At 39.9% G+C, this 20,216-nt stretch overlaps 1 protein-coding gene across 3 annotated transcripts in view; it reads right to left on the bottom strand.

The window, feature by feature from the left end:
• LOC125453513 (NADPH oxidase 4) overlaps positions 1–20,216 on the bottom strand; it is a 172,365-nt gene that overhangs the window by 45,471 nt on the left and 106,678 nt on the right. For all 3 annotated transcript variants that reach the window (XM_048533215.2, XM_048533216.2, XM_048533217.2), the window contains one exon: positions 5,461–5,521. In XM_048533215.2, coding sequence (XP_048389172.1) covers positions 5,461–5,521 — 61 coding nt within the window. The remainder of the gene's footprint in view (positions 1–5,460; positions 5,522–20,216) is intronic.

Raw genomic sequence — 20,216 nt, 5'->3', positions numbered from 1 at the left:
ATAAACTGTTGGTGATGTATTGATATGTCACTTTTCACTACTCTCAGGTGCTCTCTGAATTCTCTGTGCCAACACTCAGAACTCTTCAATTTTCCTACTGTTTTGCTGCCATCACAGTCTTGAAAACCCTGGCAGTTAAGTCTGTAGTTTTGACTCTGTCTCTCTCTTGGTATCGTTCAAATATTTCAGTCACTCCATGTGGCTCCTTAGGACAAAAATTCTAACTTCCCTAAACCTCACTCTGTTGAGTTCCCTGATTGGAGCTGTTAATCTGGTCCAATCAGTGAGCCAAGACTGACAGATATAAACAGGAATGTCAGAGGTTCTGCTCACTGAGAGCTGGCTCTGAGGAAACTGAATCAGTATAAATAAAGGGTGACTTGGTGACGGATTCTGACCTCTGTGGAGTTATTTCATGATAAACATTTTCTCACAAAGATTTTTCCATTACTCTTCTCCCTTAATGTTTGTGTCCAGTGACTTCTTATCCTTAGTGACTTCAAACTCCATCTTATACAATCATGGTTCTCTTTCCTCAATTCACTGACCCCTTAATTTCTCTCAACATATAAACTCCCAGTTATATTCATGGTTACCCCTTTTGATCTTGCTATCTCATTTGGTCTCACAATCCACTATGTCACTTATGGGTAAGGACATGTCCAATCATTTCCTTGAGTTGCTCACCACCCAAATCTGCATTATTCACTCCAATGCTGCAATACTTTTCAAATATATGTTGACAATACCCAGCTCAATCTCACTACTTCCTTTCTCTCCTCCTCAATTGTTGATGAGCTATTTCACTGCTTATCTGATGTCCAGTAGTGGATGAGCAACAGCACAGTCAACACAGGCAACCCTGCAAAGTTCTCACCACATTCTAGGGCTTGTCTGCCAAAACTGCAAGAGCAGTCCCACAGTGGAGTAAGCCTGACATAGTTATATACACTAAATCACATCATACCAGTCAATATCTCAGATCCCTCCATCATAATACCTGGGTATATATTGTCTCATCAACAGGTCAGAGCCACTTGGCAATACACCTCTCCCAGTCCCATTAATCTCTTAGGTGGGAGGTCAGAGGCATCAGAGCAGTATTCAGTTCGGAGGACCTCCCCTTGGGCTTTCAAAATTCAGCGTCAAGGACTTCATGCAGGACTCTGAAGTCCAGGAAATCTTGCAGCATGTGCAAAGATATTTCATGGAGTCATAAAGTCTTACCGTATTGAAAGAGATCCTTCAGTCCAATGTGTCTATGCGAGTCATCAAGCACCGATCTAGTCTAATTCCCTTTGGTAGCACTTAGCCCACAGCCTTATATATTATGCTTTTTCAAAGTGTTCATACAAATACTTCCATCGTTCCAGGCCATGAGTTCCAGATATCCAAGTAAAATAAATTTGCCTTAAATCCCCTCTAAATCTTTTTTGAATGTTCGAGTGATATTAGCCACCCTCCAATCTGCAGGGACTATTCTAAAGTCTATAGAATCCTGGGAAATGACCACCAATGCCTCCATTATTTCCAGAACTAATTCCTTAAGTACTATGGGATGTAGACCGTAAAGGACCTGGAGATTTATCAGCCTCAATTCCAACAATTTTCCCAGCACCATTTCTCTTCTAATATTGATCTCCGTCAGCACTTCGCTGTCACCAAATCTTACATCCTCCAACAATTCTGGTATCTGATTTGTGTTCTCTTTTGTGAAGGTAGAACCAAAGTTGCTCAGCCATTTCTTTGTCCTCTATTATACATTCCCCCATTTTTGTCTGTAGGCGTCCTACGTTTGTCTTTACCAATCTCTTTCTCTTCATGCACCTGTAGAAACTTAGCGTCAGTCTTTACGTTCCCCGCAAGCTTACTTTGGTACTTTGTTTTCCACTTCCTAATCAATCCTTTGGTCCTTCTTCGCTACATTCTAAGCTGCTCCCAATCTTCATATTTATTATTTTTCTTGGTTAATCTGTATGCTTCTTCCTTCTTTAGGATACTATCTCTTACTTCCTTTGTAAGCCATGGATTGGCCCTCCTACTGATTTTGCTTTTGCGATAGACAGGAGTAAACTGTTGTTGCAGTTCCCTCATTCATTCCTTGAATGTTTGCTTTTGCCTATCCACTGTCATCATCCCTTTAAGTAATGCTCCCCAATCTATCAGGGCCAACTCATGCCTCATATCCTTGTAGTTTCCTTTATTAAAATTCAACACCCTAGCCTCCAAACCAACAACTTCATTGTCTAGCTTGATAAAAAAAAATCTATGTTATGGTTGCTCTTCCCCAAGGTGTCTCACACAGTTAGATTGGCAATGGTTCTTTTCTCATCACACAGCGCCTAGTATAAGAAGGACTGCTCTCTAGGTGGTTCCTCCACATATTGGTCAAGAAAACCAGCTCATATACATTCCAAGAATTCCTCCTCTATGGCATTGTGGCTAATTTGATTTGCCCAACCTGTGTGCAGATTAAAATCACTCATGATCATTGCTTTTTCCTTATCATGAGCATCTCTAATTTCCTGTTTAATGCCATTCTTGACATCACTGCTGCAGTTTGGGGGTCTATATATGACACCTACTAATGTTTTTTGTCCCTTGGTATTTCTCAACTCTACCCATACAAGACTCCACATTGTCAGAGCTCATATCCTTTCTCACTGAAGTGTTAATTTCCTCTTTAACCAACAATGCTGCTTCGCCACCTTTTCTTTTTGTGCCTGCCTTCCTAGATACGGAATACCCTGAGACATTCAGTTCCCATCCTTGTTCACCCTGCAGCCATGTCTCCGTAATCCCAATTATATCGTACATGTTTACATCAATCTGGGTGATTTGTTCACCCATTTTATTGAAGATGCTCCACACATTAAGGCACAAAGCCTTTAAGCTTATCCTTTTAACAGTGTTTATCTCCTCCTTATTTTTCTCAATAACTCTGTTTGAATCTTGTCCTTGGTTTCTCAGCCAATCAGTAGAGAGAAACATGGAATTATAGACTAGTGAGCCTAACATTAGTAGTGGAGAAGATTCTCAAATCTATTGTCAAGGATTTTATAGCAGAACATTCAGAAAGCAGTGATAGGATCAGACAGAGTCAGCATGGATTTATGAAGGGGAAATTGACAAGGGAGGACTAGTCGATGTCACATATTTGGAATTTCAGAAAGTGTTTGACAAAGTCCCACCTAAAAGATTAATGTATAAGATTAAAACGCATGGAACTGGGAGAGGTGCATTGAGATGGATAGGTTGTTGCACTTGTACTGGGCCTTGGTGTGACCACACCTGGAACACTGTATGTGGTTTTGGTCTCGTTCTGAGAAAGGATGCCTTTGCTCTCAAGTGAGTGCAGCAAAGGTTTACCAGGCTGATTCTGGGGATGGTGGGTCTAACATATGAGGAGAGGTTGACCAAGATGGGATTGTTTTAATTAGAGTTCAGATGAATGAGGGAGGATCTCATAGAAACATATAAAATTCAAATGGACTATACAGGGTAGATGTAGGGAGGATGTTCCTGATGGTGGGTGTATATACAATGAGGGGTCACAGTATAAGGATTTGGAGTAGACAATTTAGGTCGGAGATGAGGAGTCATTTCACCCAAAGAGTGGTGAGACTGTGGAATTCATAACAACAGGAAGTAGTTGATGCTAAAATATTGAATGTATTCAAGAGGCGACCAGATAAAGCACTGGGGCGAATGGGATCAAAGATTTTGGGGAAAAAGCAGGATTAGGCTATGGACTTGGACAATTAGTCATGATCATGAAGAATGGCAGAGGAGGTTCAAAGGGTCAAATGGCCTCCTCCTGCTTCTATCTTCTATGCTTCTGCCTCTGTCCCTGATAATTGACCCCTCAACTAAAGATGAAAGATTTATTCCTATATTCCTTAATTATGCCCCTTATAATTTTATATATCTCTTAGAATCCCCTTAGCCTTCTTTTCAACAAGGAAAACAACTCTAACCTATCTAGTATCTCTTCATAACAGAAATGCTCCAGCCAAACAACTTTCTGCTGAACATCCTCTGCACCCTTTCCAGCGCAATTACATCCATCCTTTAGCATGAGGACCTGAAGTGCACACAGTACTCCAGCTGTGGCCTAACTAACATCCTATTTAACACCAGAAAATTCCAGCTCTTATATTCAAAGTTTCAACTAACCTAGGAAGGTATCTTGTATGCCTTTTTAATCACTCTCTCAACCTGTCCTGTTGCCTTCAAGAATCTATGTTTGCATGCTGAGACCAAAGTCCTACCGTGCTTAATGCTTACCCAGGGTTTTTCCATTCATTACACATTCCCTTGCCTTGCCAGTCCTCCAAAAAAACGCATCATTTCACATCCTTCAGGAATAAACTTCATTTGTCATTGTTCTTCCCATTTACCTGTTTATATTTAAAATCTGAAGCTTTCCTTCCAGCTATTTATCAAATCCCAACTTTTGCAACATCTGCAAGTATACTGATAAAACCTCTTATCTTTACCTCCAAGTCATTAATGGACACTACAAATAGTAAGGGATAGGACCAAACCCCATGCTACAACATTGGGCACAAACTTCCAGTCACAAAAACAAGCTCTCCATCAGCTGGTGTCATTGCTACTACAAATGAAGATGGTTACGGCTGAAGGCCAATGATCTTACACCCAGGCCCATGCTACAGGGTCTCCTGTGGGTAGTGTCCCGAGCCATGACCTTCAACTGCTTCATCAAGGTCACAAGTGGGCATGTCGTCTCACGATTGTATAACAATCTCTTACATTCACTGCTCCACAGACAAGGAAGCAGTTCAAAGTCTACATGCAGGAAGACCTAGACAACCTTTAGTCTGACAAGTGACATTCACGCTGTACAAATGCTAAGTACTCTCCAATAAAATAGCATCTAACAATCATGGTTTCACTATCAATGAATCTCCCACTGTTGATAATTCACTGATGATGAATTGGCAATGTCACTGGACTAGTAATTCTGAGGGACAGACTAATGCCATGGGAGCATGAATTCAATCATGTCAGCTGTTGGAATTTGAGTTCAACTAATAAATCTGGAACATGAAGCTACTCTCAGTAATGGTGCCATGAAACAATAATTGATTGGTCATTTTTTAAAAAATCTGGTTCAATAATGTCAATTAGGGAAGGAAATGTACCACTGTTGCCTGGCCTACATATCATTCTAGAGCTATGGTAATGCACTTGGCTCTTTACGGCCTTCCGAAATGGCTTCACAAACTATTCAGCTTAAATAACCATTAGGGATGGGCAACAAATGCTGGCCTTGCCAGCAGCACATGAATCCCACAAAAGAATGAAAGAAAATGGGGCAAGAAATCAGAATACAAGGGTAGGCTTGGACAAGAAAGCTGCTTGGGGAGGGTTATCAGAAAAAGAAGACACACTGCATCTCCATATTTAGATTCAACTATAAAATTTTGGACTCACCTGTCCAATCTCCTAGAACACGTATATGGATACCAAATGTTCCTCGATTTTCTGTAGGGCTCTATGAAATGAACCAATGTAGGAATTATTATACAATGAAAAATCAAGTCTATGCTTCACTTCCTATTAATTATGAAATAGGGTACAATATTCAGTAAATGAAACTTGCTAGTGCTAGTCTTCTAACTGAAAATAAATCTATTTTATCAGCAGGATCTTTAGACTTTAAATGTTCCTGGGCTAGGAACAAAAAAGATGAGCGTGGATTCCCCAGTCTATCACTATGCAGGAAACTGACCAGACAGAGTCAGCTGCTGTCATGATATCATATTGATGATTTTTCATCTTTAGCCTTGCATATGAATACTCATTTGGTAGTCTGTCATATCAAAAGATTCTTTACCAACAGGATGGGGAAAGAAAATTGGAATAGGAAGAGAGAACTATCATTTTATGGAAGGGAAATAATGGTGCAGTGATGATTTCACTAGACTAATGATTTATGTCTGATGAGTCATGGTTTCAAATTTCACCATAGAGGAATTTCAATTCAATTAATCAATACATTCAAACAGATTGAAAAACTGTTGTCAATAAACTCATCCAATAAATTGTCATAAAAATCATCCAATTCTTGTGATCTGGAGGAGTTCTTGTGGTGCAGCATTCATGAATCTACCTCTGGAGCAGGGAGGCTAGATTCAAGTACCACCTGTTCCAGAGATGTGTAAAAGATTGCTGATTATAGAACATCCATAAGATAATGGTGTAGGATGAGCTGAAAGGCTAAAATTGTTGATGATGTTTGATAGCTGCATGACCTTAAATGAGTCCTGTGAACATTCCTTTTTGTGCCGAAGACAGCACATTCTGTATTGGTTTTTCTGTACCTTGCTGTTTGTTACACTGTGTAAAACAGAGAGTTTCATTCCAAGTAATTGGACTTCATCTTGGACCAGGATCACGAATGGTGCCAGGAACAACCTAACCTTCTAGACCAGTTATCAAACAAGGGGTCCTCGATGGGTAGAAGGGAGTGAGGCTTTTTTGTCCACCCCCCCTTTACTTTTCATTTTTTTATTTACCTGATCCTTTGTTTATCATCTTTTATTATTATTCAATACATTTTCATATTCAAGTAAATTCCTGTCGGGAAGTCTTTTCTTAACTACATTTAACTGAATCCGAAAAGAACCGCTTGAATACACTATGATCCAAGATATTTTTAGCAATGATGATGGTATTCAGGAAAATGTTTAAGAGAAGGGAAAAGCTTCCATATTCCAGGGTGAAATGTAGCAGACTTTGGATTTGGCTCGATAATTGATATGTTAGCACAATTAGGGCACCTGAAAGAATGAGGGACGGTTAGAACTGGATAAAGAAACAAAGTGGAGGCCAGGTTTCTGTGCTGTGCAAGTGCACTGAACCTTGTAAAAGTGTTAACTCTTTCTGGTCTGGTTTGAATGCAGCTTTGTTTGCTGGTTGCTAAACGTCGGCTGGTACAAGTTGTGTGTTTGTTCCCTGAAGCTCGAGATCTGGGGATACTTGGAAGTTAGTTTGCATTTTGGAACTGAGCTGTGATTTGAAAGTTTGGTGTATGCCTTTGTGTGCCTGTATTAGTGTGTAACATATGTGGTTAATGTAATTAAGAAATCAATAGTTGTGTAAGGCAAAAATCTGCAACAAAATGTTGATTCAAAGATTTGGTTCGCAAAGCTTGGTAAAAAGTTACCTTTTGGAATTGGGTCCGTGTTGTGTTTGGACTGAGGAAATTTTAATCACAGAAATTACTCGATTTGGAATTTCATTTTCTGGCCAGAGTGAACTTCTAAATACTGTTTTAACATGAGTGAATCTTTAATTCCAGATTGTTCATTGCAAACATATTTGGTGTGAAAATATGCAGGTAATAGAGAAATTTGGAATTTGGGAAATGTAATTCTCTTTGAACAAAATTCTGATGGTACGTCCGAAAATCTGAGAAAACTGATAGAGGAATTAAAAAAGGGAAGATCTAGCAAAAGAGGTGGGCTTTTCCTTTGTTAATGACATAATTATGTGTAGGAGTTTAAACCTCACCCTTGTTAAATCTGTAACATTAATTCACCCATTTTGCTTGATATGGAATGGATGGAGGTTGTTTGTTATTTAGAAATTGGAGATGCAGGATGCTCACCCTGTTTGCAGACTTTCAATGTCACAACACAGTGATGGAGAAGTATTGTGGAGACATCAAATGTATTGAGTGTCAGGAATCTTGAAACCAATGAGCCTCGGTATACCTAAGCATATCATGACAAGAAGTACATTAAGACTCACATGCCCAGGTATTTTGAACCATTTAAATGGAATAGTTACTTGAAAATTTAAAGGGATTCTGGGAAATGATAAAGTGCATGCACACAGTCTTAGTGGTTTTAATGCATAAAAAAATGGTTTGTAACTTTAAGGGACTAAACGGACTACGAATTTTGATAAATTTACATAGAGATACATCAAATATCTGGAAAGATTTATCAAGTAACATCAAAAAGGTGGGTCATCTTAGAGAAAGTACAAAGTATGTTGTGCCTGAATCAAACAGAAACGTTAATGGATGTGAGTTTGCTCGCTGAGCTGGAAGGTTAGTTTTCAGACGTTTCGTCACCATTCTAGGTAACATCATCAGTGAGCCTCCGACGAAGCGCTGGTGTTATGTCCCACTTTCTATTTATCTGGTTAGGGTTCCTTGGGTTGGTGATGTCATTTCCTGTTTTTTTCTCAAAGGATGGTAGATTGGCTCCAAATCAATGTGTTTGTTGATGGAGTTCCGGTTGGAATGCCATGCTTCTAGGAATTCTCGTGCGTGTCTCTGTTTGGCTTGTTCTAGGATGGATGTGTTATCCCAATCAAAGTGGTGTCCTTCCTCATCTGTTTGTTTTGTTTGCTGTCTGTATAAGGTCTTTTAAGTTCATTAGCTGCTGTTTTACTGTGTTGGTGGGTCATCCCAACACCCACAAACAAAGCTGCATTAGAACATTATTCCAACGAGCCACCACACACACTGCAGCACAGAGGAACTACGAAGAGCAGAAGAAAATCACCTATGCAGCGTATTCAAAAGAATGGGTACCCTACGAACACAGTACGCTGATTCCTCAGCAATAAACCCAAACAAACAGGCAAAAATGGCTCAGAAACCATAACCACTCTCCCCTACATCAAAGACATTTCCAAAATGACTGCCAGACTACTCGGACCTCTTGGCATCAGGGTAGCCCATAAACCCACCAACACACTAAAATAGCAGCTAATGAACTTAAAAGACCCTATACAGACAACAAACAAAATGAACGTCATCTACAAAATACCTTGCAAGAACTGTGACAAACACTACATTGGACAAACTGGCAGAAAGCTAGCCACCAGAATACATGAACATCAACTAGCCACAAAACGACATGACCCACTATCACTCGTATCCTTACACACAGATGAGGAAGGACACCACTTTGATTGGGACAACACATCCATCCTAGGACAAGCCAAACAGAGACACGCATGGGAATTCCTAGAAGCATGGCATTCCAACCGGAATTCCATCAACAAACACATTGATTTTGGAGCCAATCTACCATCCCCTGAGAAAAAGAACAGGAAATGACATCACCAACCCAAGGAAACCTAAACAGTTAAATAGAAAGCAGGACATAACACCAGCGCTTTGTTGGAGGCTCACTGATGATGTTACCTAGAATGGTGACAAAACGTCTGAAAACTAACCTTCCAGCTCAGCGAGCAAACTCACACCAGCACCTCAACCTGAGCTACAAATCTTCTCAAAACTCGCTAGAAATGTTAATCTTCTAATATTTTAAAACAGAAGTCTATGTTCCATGAACTACAAATCTCTGTAGATCTTTGGAATTAGAAATGGTAGTAATAGTTAAGCTACAAAATTAGATGAGACAAAGTAATTAGGGGTGGACTCTGGTGGCAGAAAAAAATAATTCGAATAATGGGTTGAAACAACAATTGACGTTAAAATGCAGCTTAGTGAAAAGGAAGTTTAGACGAGAACTGATAACTTTCTCTTGGTGATGTTTGTGTCCTTGTCTTTCTTTTTAATTGGTGATCTACCCCTACCTAAGGCATCAATGATATGTGCAGAGATAACTAAAATCTCACAGATCATTTGATAAGATCATGTGGCAGACAAGAATGTGAGACATGGTCCCAGGACATCGATGTAAGCACGCAAAAGCGAATGTTACCTTGGAGGTAACAAATATAAGGGCATACATGATTAAAAGATATGCATTGAAGAATGGGTCTCAAACATGTACACCCACTTGATGAAAAGATCGGTGTGGACTTGAAGTGCACAAAAACAGTTCAAATGATAAGAAACTGACACATAATCCATACAGAAACTGATATTAAAACAATCAAGAAGTATTAGTGAAAGGAATGTAAGAAGAATTACAATCAAAACAAAAGTGTGATTCGTTATATGTCACAATGGTACAGAACTGAAAGAATATGGATTCTGAGAGCAGAAGTATTGGACTGAGTGAAAGGGCCCATCGGATGACATACAGATACCACATCTTGAGCGTTTGTATGATGCCTGCGTTCCAGTGTTTAAATCAATAGGTGAAATTGTCATGTGTTAGGACAGCTAGTGTATGTGAAAGAAGGCTGAGCTCAGACTCAGAGGGTGCAGGAGTCTGTGGTAGGAGAACCCCAAGGAAAATAAAAGGCAGGAAGTGTAAGCTGAAGATGAAGCCTGACGAACGTTAAGAGTTGTATTGTTTGATCTCATGTATATTGTAGCTCATAGGAGCAATTGTGTATGGAGGTAGTAATTAGTCAATAATACAATCATTCATAAAATCGGCACGGAAGGAAACATATCGAAGAAGTATCCTCAAGACAGATACAGATGGAAGAGAGGTGGAGAAATTTTGAGTCTACGTATGATATTATTTAACTGTTGTTGGGTGAAGTGATCTGTGAATAGGGAACTGGAGGATTAAAAAAAAAGATTAAGAAACTTAAATCTGCAAATATACAGAATTTTAGAGCAAATAATGGGAATAGAGTAACTGAAAAACAAAGTAATTGCCTCCATAAGGTGGCGTTTTCAGAAATTAACAAAAAAGTTACTGTTAAAGGATGACAAATCTTATGACAATTTAACTACTGCAGGAACTCTGCAGTTACAGCAAACAAGTTGGAACCCTGCAAGACCTTATTAAAGGGGCGAGCCCCCTCAGAGAAAATTGAATGGGGGCCTGAGCAAGAGACAGCCTTTATCAAAATCAAACATACACTGGCTTCCTCACCAGTGCTAGAACTCCCAGACCTGAAAAAGCCCTTTCACTTCTTTTGCAGTGAAAGCAAGGGTGATTAGTCTGCAGTAATACCACACAGACACAGAGAAAGTCCCAGGCCTGTGGGATACTACTCAGGCAAAATGGACCCGATTATGATGGGACAACACTCCTGTGTTTGTGCCATCCAACGTGCTACCTGGGCACTGACTTCCTCTCCCTTGACACAGCTGTACATTAAACTCCACATAGCATACTTCAACTATTGGAAGCTGGCAAATTGAGAGGTGTTACGGACAGTCAGTGAGCTAAATGGGGAGCCACACTGTTGCCAGGGGATAAGCATATAGATGTGGTTAAAGACAATAAAAAGAACTCAGCAAGCTATATGAATCAGGAGGGAGAGATACATGATTGTATCCCCCTCATGGAGCAGTAAGAAGAGAGACAAGGTCGAGTTAAGAAAGAGCCATTAAAAGGGGCCAGATGTGAAATGCACGTTTCTAGATGTGGTGCGGAAATATTATGATGGTGAGGCCCAGACAGGATTGGGCCAAGGTTATTTTGAAAGTAAAACTTTTGGCAGGAGAGAGGATAGAAGGATGCTGCTCTGCCCAGGCAGTTGAGCTAAAAGCCCTCCAGTTAGGAAAAGGACAGAGTTAACATTTACACAGACAGTAAAAATGCCTTTGGTGTCATCCATGACACATGGTAGCTTGGGCAAGAAAAAGCTATATTACGTTGATTTTGTGTACAATTCAGCATGAGATCCTAGTCATACACCAAGTGGCAGCAGTAATTAAAATTGAAGTGCAGAGAAAGATCCAAATGCCAGAACAGAAAAGGAACTGACGAGCAGCCAGCTAGTCTGGCATTCTCTTTTCTTCCTCTCTCCTTCTTGCAGGTTTTGAAGGTCCTCAACAGGAACGGGATCTTCAACCCCAGGACAGCAGCCGGAGTAGATTAAATTGTGGCTATATATGTGATGCGATTGCGTGGCAACTGTGATTTAGGATAATGCTGATATTAGCATTAGCATGAGAATGTTAATCTTCTGGGGGGCTCCTCTTAAATTTCATCCCACTGAAGGCAGAAAGGTACATGGCGAAACAAGACTTTAATGTTAAGGCGACTTGTTAATTCCATCACAACCTTGACTGCACATCAGGGTGGGATATCATAGAATCCCTAGAATGGGCCATTCAGCCCATACTGCCCCTCTGAAGAGCATTCCACCTGGACCCATTCCCGTACACTTCCCATGTCTAACCGATCCATCCCTGGGCATGACAGCATGGTCAATCAGCCCATACTGCACGTCTTTGGACTGTGGGAGGAAACTCACACAGATATGGGAACAATGTGCAAACTCCACATAGACAGTCACTTGAGGCTGGATTTGAACCCAGGTCCCTGGCGCTGTGAGGCAGCAGCACTAACCACTGAGCCACCAGTATATTTGAGGGTTGGTCCCTGAAGGCCACTGTGGTCATTTATTTGATGGTACATACTGTTGTTGTATTGTTTATATTGATGACAGCTATTTTCATTATAGTTTTAATTTTCTGTTGTAGGTTACATACATTTATCAGGTATTATTGTGGGGCTGTTGCTGATTTGTGTCTGTATCTGCTATTGTAACATGTGCTGTCAAATATCGTTGGGGTGGATTGTACAGGATGAGCTGAAGGGCTAAAATTATTGATGTTATTTGGAAGCTGCATGACCTTGAATGAGTCCTGTGAACACTCCTGTACATGCTAAAGATGGCACAAATTGTACTTGTTTTTCTGTACCTTGCTGTTTGTTGCATTGTATGAGAGAGAGAGTTTCGTTCCAAGTCATTGGACTTCACTACAGACCAGCTTGTGAATGGTGCCAGGAACAATCTAAGCCTCCAGACCAACTGTTGATCGAGGGATCCAGCCTCAGCAGAAGGCCAGGAGGCTTTCCTCCCCTTTCTTTTACATTCATTTTATTTACTTAATTCCTTCTTTTTCGTCTTTTATTATTACTCAATCAACATTCATGTTTAAGCAAATTGCTGCTGTCGAGTCTTCTCTTAACTACATTTAAATGAATCTGAAAGAAACTGCCTTGACACACTATGATCCAAGACAGTAATAACCATATGAAATAGGAACAGAAGTCATTCGGTCCCTCAAGCCTACTCCACCATTCAATAAGATCATGGCTGATCTAACATTCCTTACATTCACTTTTCTGTCCTAAGGCTATAACCCATGATTCCCCTACTGATCAAGAATCAGCATATTTATCAGCCTTAAATCCACACAAAGACTCCATCCTCACAGTTCTCTGTGAAAAGGAGTTCCAAAGATTCTCAGTTCTCAGGGGAGACATCCTCTCAACATTTACCCTGTCAAGCCTCTTAAGAATCCTATATGTTTCAACAAGGTCACCTCTCATTCTTCTAAATTCTGACAAGTCAATTCCTTCATTGTTCCTTGTGTGCTCATAAGGAATCTTTCCGTATGGGGATCATCATCATGAACCTTCATTGAACTGTCTGCAATGAAATAATATATTTCCTTAAATAAGGAGGTGAAGACTGCTCACAGTACTCCAGATGTACTCTCACCAGTACTTTGTTCAGTTACAGTAAGATTTCCCTCTCCATTGAAAGTAATTAGAGTGCTCTTGTGGCATAGTGGTAATGTCCCTTAATCTGAACCGGGGGCATGTGGTCAAATCCCACCTGCCTCAGAGGGACGTAACAACATTTCAGAACCAAAAAAATCCTATAATGATTAAAGAGATAACAAGGTGTAGAGCTGGATGAACGCAGCAAGCCAAGCAGCAGAGGGCCAGGAAAGCTGATGTTTTGGGTTTGGATTTTCCTATCTCATTTTGCTTACATATCCTACACTTAGAAAATAAATCAATCAATACTTCACCCAGTGATCATTAGTCAATTGTGGTTAGCTTAGGAAAGAGGTAGGCAGAGGATACTGGAAAGATCATTTTTAGTTTTTGGACTGTGGACTGAAAAAAAGAGAAAATACGCTGCTTTAAAGCAAGGAAACTGAAAGATGATGCTGTAGTTTTAAAAACAAGGTGTGTATATATGTGTGAGTATGCAAAGAATGTGTGAGCAACACGTGTGTGCACATGTGCGCACGTATGTAAACATGTATGTGTTTTCAGAGTAATTTTGCCCAGGGACAATCCTTTGATTGACAGTTGTTAGTCAATCGAAAAGTCAATCTCTCTCATCCTCTCTGTCTGCACATGTAAAACAAAAATCTCCCAGAAGTTGTTCTCATGCACTACTTCACTATAAACTGCCCTCTACAATTTGCCTGTTGAAAAGAAAAACAGGAAAATCTCATCAAAATCACTAAAGTTCTCATGCAGTCAATAAAAGACAACTTTGGTATGCAAATAACCCAGTCTTATCAGCAACCAAGTGAAAGGAAGTGGAAGGAATTGAAAGAATCACTCATCAAGCCCTATGGTCTAGATTGGTGGCATTCAACTGTTTTTTCCTGCTTTTATTCCCGTCTTTTTCCACCGCAGTCTTTTGTGTATGGGTATTTTAGAAAGGGCATAGAGTTTACGTTACGGAGTATAATTTAGCAATTCTTGTGTCCTTCCTGCCATTGATTTAAAAAAAATTCTCATAATAAAAAGTTACATTCTTGTTCATGGAAAACCTGGTACGCATATTTTTTAATCAGAGTAAGACAATTAAAAAAGTTGGGGACATGCATGATTTAATTAGATTTTCACATTTGTGACAATGCCAGGAATTGTAGGGCCTCTGTTTCACCCAGTCTGTTTCAGCCCCTCTGGTTCTCGCCCTCTGTTGCAGCCCAGTGAGTCATGACAATATACATTGATTTTACAAAGACTGAAGATCTTCTATTTGAACAGAAAACCAGTTCATAAGCTTCATGTAATCATTTCGGATACAATTGCAAAATCAGGAAATAAAGTTTCTAATTATGCATCTTATACAGTATTACATTATTAATTTTTCTAATTAATAGACAAAAGATCACTTTACACAATAATATTGCATATCACAGCCAGGCCAAAAAGATATTCAAAATCTCTGGGAAATGTTATTTCACTTTCAAATGCACATTAAAAGGAAAACAAAGATTTGGCTTGGAAAAATATACATTTGTTGCAAATGATTAGTGCATATGATTAGATCAGTGTTGCTGACTTAAATTGTCCTGTGTTATTTGATAGAAAAAGGCTAATGGTTTGGTAAAATAGAATAATTTAAATGTTTACTTTTTCATTAAACGTCAGTAAAAGTTCTATATTCATTTTCTCATGTATGAAATACTTGTTATTCTCATGAGAGAAGGGTAGTGTACACCGCACTTAATAGTAGGTTTAACAGTAAAAGCCACCTGCAAACATTTAATATGAAATGAATTCACAGAAAAGTGAGTTTTCCCGCAACTTTGTTTTTGTTCCTGATTTACAGCATCTGCAGTTCTTTCGGTTTTTATTTAGACGTTATTTCTGTTCACTTGCCTGTACAGTGAGAAGATTCCATGGTATCACCCCTACTTGCAGCTTCCCTGACATGATGAGCACCTTTCCTGCTTTTTATTCATTCACAGGACGTCAGAATTGTTGGCTAAGTGAGCATTTCTTGCTCATCACTAGTTGCCCCAGAGGGCAATTAAGAGTCAACCACATTGTTGTGGGTCTAGAGTCACACTTAGGCCAGGCCTTCCATTATTGACTGCACCAACATTGACAGAAGGGCACAACATCAATCAGAGAACTACATAAACAGGAAATCTCTACACTCTTGAATGTGCTGATGACTGATGATCCCAGATAAGTGGTTGCACATGTAGCCCAAAAGGCATTGAACAACAGTTACTTGCTGACCTGCACTGCAATGGAGCAACCTATCAACATCCTGAAGGTGTGCTTTTGAAGCCTTTACCATCCTGGAGGAGTTCTACCATATTTTCAGGCAAGGATCTCAAGAATAGTCAAATATATGTTACGCACATCGTAATATGGTACAATGGAAGGATCTGCAACCAGAGGAACCACCTCAACAGTTAAGGACAGCAGATTTCATTCCAGAAAGGACCTGAAAAGGGTTTTCTAACAATTGGCAATGATTTCATGTCATCTTTAGATTCCAAATTTCAGACTTCCTTTAAAAATTGGATTGAAATTCCACCATTTACTGGGGTGTGATTTAAACCCAGGTTCCTAATTTATTGAATGAAGAGTCAGGTGATAATACCACAAGGCAATCATCTCCACAGACATACTATTACTCTTCCACCTGGGTACCCAAGTCAGCAGGACTGAAATGAAGTGGCCCTGCAAGGCCACATGTCCCACATTGCAACTCCTGTGGGTATCAGTGCTGCTTGAAATGTTTAAAATCTGTGGTACTTTATGCACTTTTCTGCACCTTTCAAAAGGTTACTCTACTTCTCTAAAGACCTTCTGCTTGCTTCAAAACTTTTACACCAAGTAACCAGTCAGGTTTTGGAAATGTCATTGACAAACATTGTTTGTTCTTGCAGTCAGCTGCACTTGTAAACATTCTGTAAAATGTATAAGTGCAAAATTCATCCCACATTTTCTCCAGCAAAATTTGTTCTGGATGATTAAAGGGTCAATCTTCAGGATTGGAGGCACAGGTGCATTTTCAATTAGGTGTGGCTTCTCCACGGAGGCTGAGGGGTGACCTTTCAGAAGTTTATCATGAGGGGCATGGATAAGGTGATTAGCCAAGGTCTTTTTCTCAGGGTAGTGGAGTTCAAAACTAGAGGGTAAAGGTTTAAGGTGAGAAGGCAAAGATTTAAAAGGGACCTAAGGGGTAACATTTCACGCAGAGGGTGATGCAGGTAGGGAACAAGCTGCCAGAAGAATTTTAAATAAATTGCTTTAAATAATCAGCAGGTCCTGCATCTTATATGAAGAGAAGCAGACTTCATGTTTCAAGTCAATAGGAATCTGTTTCAAAAGTCATATTTAAGTGACAGGACTGGGTTGAATGTTAGCCAAAATTTGTGTAAATATCTATTTCAGGATTTTCATGAAGGGATACTCTCCATGAGCCCTCATGACTTTTCTATCTCTGCTACTCACTTCATTATCTATTCACAACTTGATGGCAGCACAAGTCATTTTCTCCTCATTAGCAATGGAAATATTTGCTACTGCCTGGACCCACTGGGATCTCTGCAGCTGCCACCATATATAAAGGCCCAGCTATGCACTAGATCATTCATTGCAAGCCAGCATTTGCCTTTCACAGTTCCAGTGTGAGAAGAATTTTCAAGAAGATGGCCAACAGATGCAAGGTGGCACCTGAAATTGCTCTCAGGGTCTTAGAGATATTTGTGAATGGGGTGATGGAGAAGACTATCTGCTGGCCTCAGGATTGTCAGATGGTACCCCAGAACCAGACGTGTCACCCTATTAATGGCTGCCTCCAGGGTCAGCACACTGTCCATGCAGCAATCCAGGAAGAAGGTTAATGTTAGCAAGATCTGTTGGGACCAAAGGCTGCAGAACACTTATCCCAGTTTTCCCATTGCCCATGTATTTTTTATTTCCCAGTTTATGTTTATCTGTTTGTGTCTGTAAGGGTTTCTAAGGGTTCAGAATTGGTCACCATGCTACCAGAAGGATGTGGTGGCTTTGGAAAGGGTACAGAAAAGATTTACCAGGATGTTGCCTGGTATGGAGGGCATTAGCTATGAGGAGAGGTTGGAGAAACTTAGGTTGTTCTCACTGGAACAATGGCGATTGAGAGGCGACCTGACAGATGTCTACAAGATTATGAAGGGCATGGACAGAGTGGATAGTCAGAAGCTTTTTTTCCAGGGTGGAAGAGTCAGTTTCTAGGGGCCATGAGTTTAAGGTACAAGGGACAAGGTTTAAATGTGATGTGCGAGGCACATTTATTTTTCCACACAGAGGGTGGTGGGTACCTGGAACTCAGCAGATACAATAGTAACTTTTAAAGGGCATCTTGACAAATACATAAATAGGATGGGAGTAGAAGGATACAGTCCCTGGAAGGGTGGAGGGTTTTACTTATGACGGGCAGCACATCAGTTCAGGCTTGTAGGGCCAAAGGGCCTGTTCCTGTACTGTAATTTTCTTTGTCTTTGTAGAGTTCACTTAATTTAATTTGGAGACAGACAATGCTGCACACTACTGAGCAGTGTCCCCTCTTTAGACTACGTGGTAGGCTAATTTATCTTAGACTCAGACAATGAGAAGGTGATTGTTTGGCACCTGGGGTTTGCATTCACTAAGTAACTACAAGAATTGCTAGTCAACCACAGAAAATTATAAATATGAAGTCTCATTTCTTAAAGAACTTCTACCTCCTCTTTCTGCTCTCTACTTCTATTTTTCTACCCAATGTAGCAATGAATCCATACATTCAAAATTTGTGTTTCCTTCTCAGTCTTCACATCTTTCATTTCACAGTCCCACAAGCTAATTAATTAAGATGATGCACCCTTCTTAAACTATTCATTCAGGTTCATCTGTTTGTCAGACGTGTTTGGATTTTCAAACTTCTACGTACAAAATTACTAAAAAAGTGGAAGATTCAGAAACCTCAATGCTCTCTCCATTTAAAGTGCCCAAAGAGTAGAATTTGGCCTATTGTGTCTATTGCCAATCAAACAGCTATCCAGCCAAATTCTACTCTTTGGGCACTTTAAATGGAGAGAGCATTGAGGTTTCTGAATCTTCCACTTTTTTGTGTTTGTTGAGGGAGTTCCGGTTGGAATGCCACGCTTCTAGGAATTCTCGTGCGTGCATCTCAAACTCAGGCATCCTAGAAGCATGGCATTCCAACCGGAACTCCCTCAACAAACACATTGATTTGGAGCCCATCTACCATCCTCTGAGAAAAAGAACAGGAAATGACATCACCAACTTAGGAAATGACATCACCAACCCAAGGAAATCTAAATCAGATAAATAGAAAGCCGGACATAACACCAGCGCTTTGTCGGAGGCTCACTGATGATATTACCTAGAATGGTGACGAAACGTCTGAAAACGAACCTTCCAGCTCAGCGAGCAAACTCACATCCATTAATTGGAGTCATTACAGTGCTGAAAGAAGGTTCTTTCCTTAAATTTGCAAGATATTCTTAGATATTGTAGGAATTATTAGCTTTATGAGCAAAATGCCTAGCAATGAATAGCAGTCTGGTTGCTGACATGCAGCTAATGCCTTCTCTTTTTGGACAGTTACAGGCCAAACCTAGGAAGTTGATTAACCATTCCCTAAAGAGGAAATGTGAACAACAGCAGATGATGTATGAAATGGGGGAAATTTAGTGAATAAATAAGTGAAGTTAAAACAAATTCTCAGGGATAATTATTGATCTTTTTCCAACAGATGTTAGGTGCTGAGTTTAGATACCTGTGGTTCTGGCTATTATATGAATGGATTTCTTATCTTCAAAACAGAAGTGCAGGCTTGTCTTTTAAAATGACGTTTGCTGGCCCAACCTTTGACCTGATCAAGAGGGTGTCTCTGGGCCAGCTGTGATGGAGATGTGATGTGCCTTACCCCAGTACCAAAATCCAACTTGTAGTTTAATGTTGTTAAGGTTCAATGATGCACCCTAAATTGTTGTCAGTAGAACAGCAGAAAAACATCACAATTACAGATGACATTTTTCAAGAAAAAGCTACTAACCGGAGTCACCAGGTGAAATTTTTCTGTCCTTTGGTGTGGCATGAGTGGCAAGAAAGGGTGTGAAAATACAGTGAGAATGAAAAAAAATACAATCAGCTTCTCAAAGTTGGAAAGAAGTTTCTCAAATTTTCCATAAGGCATGAAATGGCAATTTTAGAATTTGTCATTGAACAATAATTACATTATTTCTACACAATTGCATCTGATTAAAGGCCTGTACTGGTCTTATTACTACACCACTTCCAATTCTCTCCTTCACCAAGGAACTCCTCTCCAGCTGACTTAAATTCCTGATATATAAATCACAGCAAGTACATGGCAGTTGTAGCTCATTGAATGCTTGTCCCAGTCATTATAGTATTGCTAAGTCAGGACAATGTCCATCCATGTTTCACAAGCTCCAGTGTACACAAATCAGCATTTGGAAAGCATCAGTCTCACTACAACATACCTGTACTCGGGTGAATGCATACATAACTTTTAGCCTTCAACAGTTTACTTGAGAGACCAGGTCAGCTATCATTTCCTTGGAAGGTGGAAACAAGGGGGCAAAAAAATTTAAGAGTTTCCCACTGATTCTAGTGTAGAATTTTCTCTTTCTGGCTGGAGTGGTATCACTTTGATTCTTGCTGGCACTTGATGCTCTTGAGATGCAAGCAAAGATATCTTGGGAATTTCATGAGAGTGGAGGACTGTACGATCATGGATAAAAGAATAAACTGTTGAAACAGGGTTAATAGGAA

This window comes from Stegostoma tigrinum, chromosome 6 (assembly GCF_030684315.1).
Source record: "Stegostoma tigrinum isolate sSteTig4 chromosome 6, sSteTig4.hap1, whole genome shotgun sequence".
Lineage (NCBI taxonomy): Eukaryota > Metazoa > Chordata > Chondrichthyes > Orectolobiformes > Stegostomatidae > Stegostoma > Stegostoma tigrinum.
The sequence above is the reverse complement of the archived record's forward strand: the minus strand, read 5'-3'. Positions and strand labels throughout refer to the sequence as shown.